General features: G+C 40.3%; 2 protein-coding genes across 2 annotated transcripts in view; both read right to left on the reverse strand.

Annotated features, from left to right (window-relative positions):
- ENDOD1 (endonuclease domain containing 1) overlaps positions 1-8,935 on the reverse strand; it is a 40,241-nt gene that overhangs the window by 7,705 nt on the left and 23,601 nt on the right. The gene's annotated exons all lie outside the window — the stretch shown is intronic.
- LOC105756740 (mitochondrial pyruvate carrier-like protein) lies at positions 4,077-4,772 on the reverse strand. The gene has a single exon (XM_012558157.2). It carries the CDS (start codon positions 4,770-4,772, stop codon positions 4,359-4,361), a length of 414 nt encoding a protein of 137 aa, XP_012413611.1. The 3' UTR covers positions 4,077-4,358.

Consider the following 8,935-nt stretch of genomic DNA (forward strand, 5'->3'; position numbering starts at 1 on the left):
GGCGCCAGACAGAGCAGGAGAAAAATGTAGAACAAAATTCAAATTCACAAAAAAGACCAGACTTACTGGTCTGACAGAGACTGAAAGAATCTCTGAGACTAGGGCCCCCAGACACAGTTCTAACTCAGAACTGAAGTCACTCCTGAAGTTCACCTTTCAGCCAAAGATTAGACAGGCCTATAAAGCAAACAATAACACACGTGAGGAACATGCTCCTTAGAGCAATCAAGTATAGGAGACCAAATGGGCAACACCTGCTCAAAAGCAAAGGCAAAAGGGCAGGAAGGGACAGGAAAACTGGATGAATGGAAATGGGGAACCCAGTGTGGATAAAGGGAGATTGCTGACACATTGCAGGGATTGTAACCAATGTCACAAAACAATTTGTGTATAAATTTTTGAATGAGAAACTAATTTGCTCTGTAAACTTTCGCCTAAAGTACAATAAAAATTTTTAAAAAAAGAAAGAATCATAGATATGCACCAGGTTTACTAACAATTGGAGACAATCTAAATATCCAGTAATAGAGGATGGTTAAATTAACGGTGCTATAATCAAACAATGGACTACTACACAGCCATTAAAAATGATATAGAGAGATACGAAGTACCACATCAAAGGCCGGTCATGGTTTATTAGGCTAAAATCAGATTCTAAAAATACTTTCATATAATGCCAACTTGAATAAAAAGAAATATACAGGCGTAGAAAAAAGACTGGAAGGATATATGTGAAAAATCTTATCCATGATTATCTTTAGGTGTTTAGATTACTGTGTAGTTTTGATTTTCTTTTTTTGAACTTTTCTAAGAAAATTTTCCACAACAAAAATGTATCACATCTGAAATAAGAAATAATAAACTTATAATATGATTTTATCAACCTTCTGGTGTATGATATTCAAAAATGGTACCCTAGAAAATAAAGTTGCAATATATATTTTTAATTATATACTAAGTAACAAAGTATTCCCTACAAATGAAAATACAGAACAAAAGAGGTTTCATCCTAATTTCAAGGAGAAAACTCTCTTTTTAGCTTATTTTACAGATGGAGAAACTAAGACATAGTAAGATAAATAAAGTAACTTTCCCAAAGTCAAGGTTATCCATTAGTGACAGCAACTGAGTTTGAACTGAGATGTCTTTTTTTTCCTTAAAAGTATATGTTTTGGTTGTTGCTTGTTTTTTACTAACCCATACTTCCTCTCATCTTAAATGGACACTGCCGAGCCACTTTTCCCTATCAGAGAGTGGAAAACAATACTGCAGTATATAGATTACTATCTGTAATCTCCTTTGCTCTCTGTTGCATGGAATAAATGAAGCTCCTTAAGGTTGCAGGGAGGGAAGCTGATATCTGGATCCTCTGGAGTTGCAGTGCCCAGACTGAAGACAGAATGGAAAAGAAAAGGTCAAAGAGTGCATGTACAGACTGGCCGTCATGCTTCCTTTTTGCCTTTGTCCAGGACACATAGTAGGTGAGCCACTAGCTTCACAGTCCAAAAATGTGGCAGCACAGGCATTGGGCAACTGGCCAGAGTAGTTGCCAGGGTGCTAGAAAACAAACAAACTCTTTGCCATGGGGTTGACTCCTACTCATTGCAACCACTATGTGTTATAAAGTAGAACTACTCCATAGGGTTTTCTTGGCTGTAATCTTTATAAAATCAGAGCACCAGGCCTTTCTTCCACAGTGCTGCTGGGTGGGTTTGAACCATCAACCTTTTAGTTAGCAGCCAAGTGCAAAGTATTTGCACCACCCAAGGACCTCTCAGAGTGAGAAAATGGTTAGCTGGCTGACCCACAGGAGGCACTGTTCCTATTTATTAGCACCTCACTAACCTACTACTGCCTTTTCTCTCTACACTAGCAGGGGCAGAACAGTAAGCACCTAAGCTCAGCAACCTCTCCTGGAGAAAAACTGTAAAATCAATATGCCCACCACAACCTCCTCCACTCCCACTCCACAGAGACCTTTGAGACATTTAGGAAAGGGACCCTACACAGTCAAGGTAACCTAGATTAACTGTATAGCTTAACTGAATCTAGGCTCTACTCCTTAAAAGATAATTTTCAATAAACACTTATTTAAGCTGCCTTCGGTATTAATGAGGGGCTCATTGGAAGAAGACAAAAGTATAGAAACCCCACAATAGTTGAACCAATTGACTCCACAAAGATCCAGGAACGCGGTATAACTTGGCACTGCTGGAACTAGAAATGGATCCCAGACAACCCTAGGGAATCTTGGCAACTGCCAAGACTGTGACTGCCATTCACGAGACTCAGCCACACTTGACCTGTTTCTCTCCTACCTGGCTTATTCGCCTACTTATTTTTGCATATTCTGTATAGCACTTCTCTACTTCATAGCTTCTGCTTACTCATGGTTTCTGTTCCATCATGACTTGAACTTGAACACGAACCATCATAGGCTCTCTAGCCACTTGCCATATTTTTAACCTTCAACTTTATCTTCTCCTGTTACCTAATTTCTGACTTCAAATGTTCAAGAGATGGGATCTGATCTACTCAACTTATCTTTTCATTTCAGGTCATGTCAAGAAAACCCTATGTAATAGCTGTCCCTGAGTCAAATGCCCACCTACCTCTGTCCAGTCAGTTGTGACTGGGTGCTGGAGACAGTCCCTTCATCAGGGACTGTGGAAATATCAGGCATTCTAGGCTTGGCTTGTCTGGCCATGGTCTTGGTACAACAATCTAACGTACATAAATTAGTGTAGATCCTGGTAGCCAAAATTAAAACACATAATAAATAGAGAAATTTCCCAAGGTTTATCTAATCCAGTATTAAATCTCTGACAAAAATACCAAAGGATGCTTTAAAAAAAGACATGTTGATCTTCCACAAACCTATTCTCTTCTTTTAGAACACAATCAGAAATACAATGAAGCCTATCTTTCTATCCTTTTTCATATTTTATATCTCATCTCTCTATACTGAATTCTAGATGAGTTCCTCCGATCTATCTTCCAATTCACTAAATCTTTCTTCAAATTGGTCTATTCAGCCTGTTTGTTGAAGCATTTTGTGTGTTTTTGGTTTTTTTTTTAAATTCATTGACAATGTTTTCATATTCTACTTGATTCTATTTGGAATATTCCTATTTTTTCTTTTTCTCTTGTGACATTCCTTCATCTTTGAATAGTTTAGACATGCTTGTTTTAAAATCCCTTGAAGAGTCTCTATTTTATTTAGTTTCTCAGTTTATTTTGTTGCTTCTACTGGTTGACCTCAAGGTGGTGAGTATACTTAAGTGCCTCGCAATTTTTTTGCTGGTGAGCTTATCTTCATAAAAAGTCCACGGTGTTTTGCTGAAAAAAAATCTAATAGGGTTGCTTTTGTGGTTTCCTTTACAAGAGCCCTACAGAATTGAATGATTCTAGGTTGGTTTTTTTTTAAATTTTATTGTTGTACTTTAAGTGAAAGTTTACAATTCTAGTCTCTCATACAAAAATTTATACATAGTTATGTGACCCTAGTTGCTCTCCCTATACTGTGACAGCACACTCCTCCTTTCCACCCCAGATTTCCTGTGTCCTTTCAACCAGCTCCTGTCCCTCTCTGCCTTCTCATCTCACCTCTGGACAGGAGCTGCCTGTTTAGCCTTATGGATCTACTTGAGCTAAGAAGCACACTCTTCACGAGTATCATTTTATGTCCCATAGTCTAGTCCAGTTTTTGAGTTATTGTCTCAGTTCAGGGTTTCCACCAGGAGAAATCAGTGTGAATTTGGACCCATACACAGGAAAGGTGCTGGCTTTGGATTTACTTCTGGAGGGTAGTTGACTATTTCCATTCATGACATGGTGTGGGAAACTGCTTCCTGCCACAACTTGCAGGTAGAGTTTTCCGGTCTGGCTCACCAGTGCTGCAATACTTTCCCAGCTCCCAGTTTTACTCAGTGAGCGTGGTTTCAGTTTCATGTCATGAACAGGGTATGTGGCCTTGACTCCTGTTCCCAAAAGGGTTAGAGCCCTAGTCCCTAGGGTCTTGTGTGGCTTCCCACACATAGCTTTGGCTATTGGTTTCTTATAGATTTTTAGCACCTGAAAATTTCTCTTGCTTTTTTCGCTCAATTATGAACTTAATACATTTTTAAAAATATACTTTAATGCAACATTTCTGTGTGTTTGCCGTTGGAAGACAGGAATTCCACATCTACTCTGGCATTTTTTGTTTTCCATTTATTAACCAAACTGCAGGTTTAAGTCAGATTCACACTGTTGTAGTCAAAACCAAAGATTTAACTGGTCTTTTCTATAGGAGAAATTTAGTGCTTGCAAGATGCAAAGCACTAAATTCGATCAGACACTCTCAGTCATTAAGAAAGTCATTTTGCGGACCGAGAAGCAGCGGCGGCTGACGCCTGGCTGGAGCTGGTCGCTGTAAGGTCGCGAGGGTCGGCAGGGGTGCTCATTCTGATGCTGCCGTAGTGGTAGAGAACACAGCGGGTGCCCTGAATACTCTGCGCCACCACGTTGGCGCCGTGGCATGCCATCAGCAGCAAGTTTCGAGGCTGTACGCGGTAGGCGAAGCGCATGAAGGCCAGCGAGTAGAAAATAAGCGCTGTCGTCATGCGGCCGCTGATTATCTCCGGCGACGCCCTCATGTCCTTGAATGCAGCCAACGGAAGGCCCCAGTTGGCCACAGGACCCCAGAAGTGCGTGCTAGTCAGGTATTCCCGGAACTCCTTGGTCTGCACATAGTCCTTCGCCCTCCGCACCAGTGTCGCCACCGCCGCCATAATGGCTGAGCCGTGGCCCACCGTGACGCAGCCTCTGCCTGCAGCCTTCCTGCCTTCAGCCTGCCTGCCTTCTCCTGATGGCCGTAAAGTGCGCAGGGCAACCGTGCCGCTGTCGTGTTGGAGGCGGGACCTAGGCCTCGCGCCTTCACGGGACTGCCGTAAAGTGCATAGAGCCGCGTGGGCCGCGCAGAAGACCTTGAAGCCCTCGCTCCACGGGCTGCCAATGGCAGTGAGGGCCGGTTCTGGTTGCGTGCTTCCTGTCCATCCTACTTCTAAGCTGTGTAGGGGGTACTTTGCTGGTTCTGTCTAGTCTGTGGATGGTGTTGACTAGTTGTTGATACAAAATTCCTCAAACAGTAACAGAATTTTAGTTCTTAAAAAATTTGTCTTGGTGTTAGTTGCACACAGTGCCATTTCACCCCTCAAAAGTTCAGCGTCTGTCTCTTAAGAACAAGGCCGGTCTCCTACATGACCACAATACAACAATCCACTCAGATAATTAACATTTAGCACAGTACTATTATCTAATATGCAGTGCACTTTAAATTTTGTAGCTTTGTGACTTTTTTTCTTTTATTGTTGAAGGTGGGAGATCCAGGATCCAATGAAGACTCACATTTTGCTATCATCTCTTTTAGATTAAAGGTCCCTGTGTGGTGCAAACAGTTTGCACTCAGTAAGTAACGAATGGTTGGTAATTTGAACTCACTTAGCAGTGTGTGGAAGAAAGGCCTGGCAATCTGCTTCCATAAAGATTACAGCCATGAGTAAGAATCCACTGGCGGGTTCAAGACAACAACAACAACAATCCTATCGATTAATCTCCTTTAATCCTCAGACTAGTTCAGCAGCTTGTCTCATGGCATTGTCATTTTTGAAGAGTCCAAGCCAGTGGTTTTGCAGAATGCCCTTAATTTGGATTTCACGATTAGATTTGGGTTAAACATTTTTGGCAAATATGCAACACAGGTGATGTTGTGTTCTTAGTGAATCATCTTGGAAGGCACATGATGTCACTTGGTTCCATATCCATCAATATCATTGGTGATACTAAGTTTGATCGCTTGATTAAGGAGTTGTCTGCCAAGTTTCTCCATTGTAAAGGTATCTTTTCTCCTCTGTAACCAATAAATAATCAAGGGGGAGCCACTTTGAGAGTATATGAATATTCTATTCTCCAACAGGCTATCAGGTAATAATTTTAATATCTGTTGATGAAAATTCTTTTTTTTTTAAATTGTGCTTTAGGTGAAAGTTTACAATTCAAGTTAATTTCTCATACAAAAATTTATACACATATTGGTATGTGACATTAGTTGCAATCCCTATAATGTGACAGCACACTCCCCCTTTCCATCCTGGGTTTCTTGTGTCCATTTGTCATGGATTGACAAAATATCTGTCAACTTGGCTGGGTCATGATTCCTAGTATTGTTTAATTGTGTACCATTTTGTAATCTGATGCGATTTCATTATGTGTTGTAAATTCAATCATTATGATCTAATAAGATGGATTAGCAGCAGTCATACTGATGAGGTATACAAGACTGGATAGTGTCTTAAGCCAATCTCTTTTGAGATATAAAAGAGAGAAGCGAGCAGAGACACATGGGAACCTCATACCACCAAGAAAGCAGTGCCGGGAGCAGAGCGCATCCTTTGGACCTGAGGTCCCTGTGCAGAGATGCTCCCAGACCAAGGGAAGACTGATGAACAACAAGGACCTTCCTCCAGAGCCGAGATAGAGAGAAAGCCTTCCCCTTGAGCTGACGCCCTGAATTTGGACTTGTAGCCTACTAGACTGTGAGAGAATAAATTTCTCTTTCTTGAGGCCATCCACTTGTGCTATTTCTGTTACGGCAGCACTAGATGACTGTCTCAGTAAAGTAAAATCCCAGGACCTTATAATGCCCTGCTAGTTAATCCCCACTGAAAAAAGATCTAATAGGCTAACTGTTATTTCTGTCTTAAAACCAGTTTTTTAACCTATGTCAAAACTTTCTTCTGATTCCAAGATGACTAATGTTTTAATAGCCTTTGTTAATGAATCATCTGAAAATCTAAATAAATCACTGTACTAGCTCTCCATTATCTTCATGGTTATTTACCTCTACAAAACAACCAAGTGTGTTTGGGTAGGCTTTTAATTTCTGAAGGGATGCCAGAATGTATCTGTGTGTTTAACTAAAATGCCTAACTCATGTATGGGAAACTATACTAAAAATAGTGATAGTACTTTATGAAAACAGTTTTAATATATTCTTTGATCCACTGTCACTTAAAGGGCAGATGTATTTTTTTCCATGCTCTCTGCAGACATAGCTTAATGATCTGGTTATTGCAATTACAATATATTACTGACTACACTACTCCCTAAAGACAGCAATACACCTAGGATGTAGGAGGTAATTTCAGATGTCAACTTCTGGGTTATACATGTTTTGCATGCACCACCAATCTTACTCTTTGGTTTCCCAGTGAATCTCTGGTGTAGGGGCATGTACAAAGCTCTGTCTGTCTAATCCGCCTCCTCAGTTGGCCTAGTCCCCTGGGACTGCCGATGCAGTTTGATACAGCTCTTGTATTTAATGGAATTATTTTTCTAATCTTGACACTGTTAAATATGTTTTTAGAAGAATGAGCCCTTCCCCCTCCACCAGCATCCTGACACATAAATAATCTTACAATAAATTCCATTTCAGATTTAGTATGCAGAAAAATAGTTTCTCTCAATGAACTGGTATGTTTCCTTATACCAGAGAGTAAAAACTATTTAAACCCTTTTTTGCTTCAGAATTAAATGAAGGGAGACATTCAATTTTCATGCTAATATGTAAGCAAGAAAAGAAGGAAGGAAAATCGATCAGGAGTTCCATTTTTTTTCCCATTGCCATCGAGTTGATTCCAACTCATAGTGAACCTATAGGACAGAGAAGAACTGCCCCATTGGGTTTCCAAGGATGTAAATCTTTACAGGAACAGACTGCCACGTCTTTCTCCCCAGAGTGGCTGGTGGGTTCGAACCGCCGACCTTTCAGTTAGCAGCAAAGCACTTCAACCACTGTGCCATCAGGGCTCCTTGAAAAGGCGTATTAGAGAGGAAATAGTCACCCATTCAATAATGTATTTATTAAATACATATAATATGTGCCTAGCACTGGAGGAGGATATATAGGTACTGATAACACCAATACTACTACTGCTGACAACAACATCTACTGAGCACTGTATGGCAGGATTCTAAGAGCTTTACAGGTATTAAATTGGTAAGTGGCAGAGCTAAGTATTCGCTCACTTAAACTCACAACAACTAGGTACTATCATTATCACCTTTCAAGAGGTGAGGAAACTGAGGCACATCAAGATTAAGTAACTTGTGCAAGGTCACACAGTTAAAGTGGTGGAACCAGGGTTAGGACCACAGTGAGTGGTCCCAACCATTGTTTTATGTGCTTCAAAACAGGCCTTCACATCAAGAAACTCATCTATTTAGGAAAACAAAACATAGATACATACACGGTTAAATAGAAAAACAAAAGTGTAGTGCAGCTTATATCAAATGCAGAAGGAATGGTATTAAAAAAAAAGAGCAATAGATTTCAGAGGAAGTCAATGAAGACTATACTTAGAGACTAGTCAGGGGTGACTTTCTGGAGGAAATAAAACCTGAAATGGGACTTGAAGAAAGTGCAAAATTTTGATAAATTTAGAGAAATAGAAAGGTCAGTAAAGGCTTAGCAAGAGTTCCGGACAAAGGCTTGGGGGCAGAGACAAGCAGCCTGTGAAAACAGAATTCCGAGTATGAAAAGTACAAGGTTTAATTGGAAAGGATAGCTGAGGTCCAGATTATAAATTATCTGAGATATATGTACACGTATATTTAAAAAAAAAACAAACAAAACTCATTGCTGTCAGGTCAATTCTGACTCATAGCAACCCTATAGGACAGAGTAGAACTGCCCCATAGGGTTTCCAAGGAACAGCTGGTGGATTTGAACTGCTGATCTTTTAGTTAGCAGCCATACCTCTTAACCACTGTGCCACTAGAGCTCTGTATATGTATATATATGTGGGTATATATACACATAAAACTAATAATAGAATAGTTATTACTACTTGTGATGGTTAAGATTGTGTGTCAACTTGGCTGGGCCATGATTCTC

The sequence above is a fragment of the Trichechus manatus genome, unplaced genomic scaffold (assembly GCF_000243295.1).
Source record: "Trichechus manatus latirostris isolate Lorelei unplaced genomic scaffold, TriManLat1.0 scaffold00141, whole genome shotgun sequence".
NCBI lineage: Eukaryota > Metazoa > Chordata > Mammalia > Sirenia > Trichechidae > Trichechus > Trichechus manatus.

Excerpts from the sequence above, each read along its gene's own strand:
- LOC105756740 (XM_012558157.2), bottom strand. The coding sequence starts at position 4,772 with ATGGCGGCGGTGGCGACACTGGTGCGGAGGGCGAAGGACTATGTGCAG.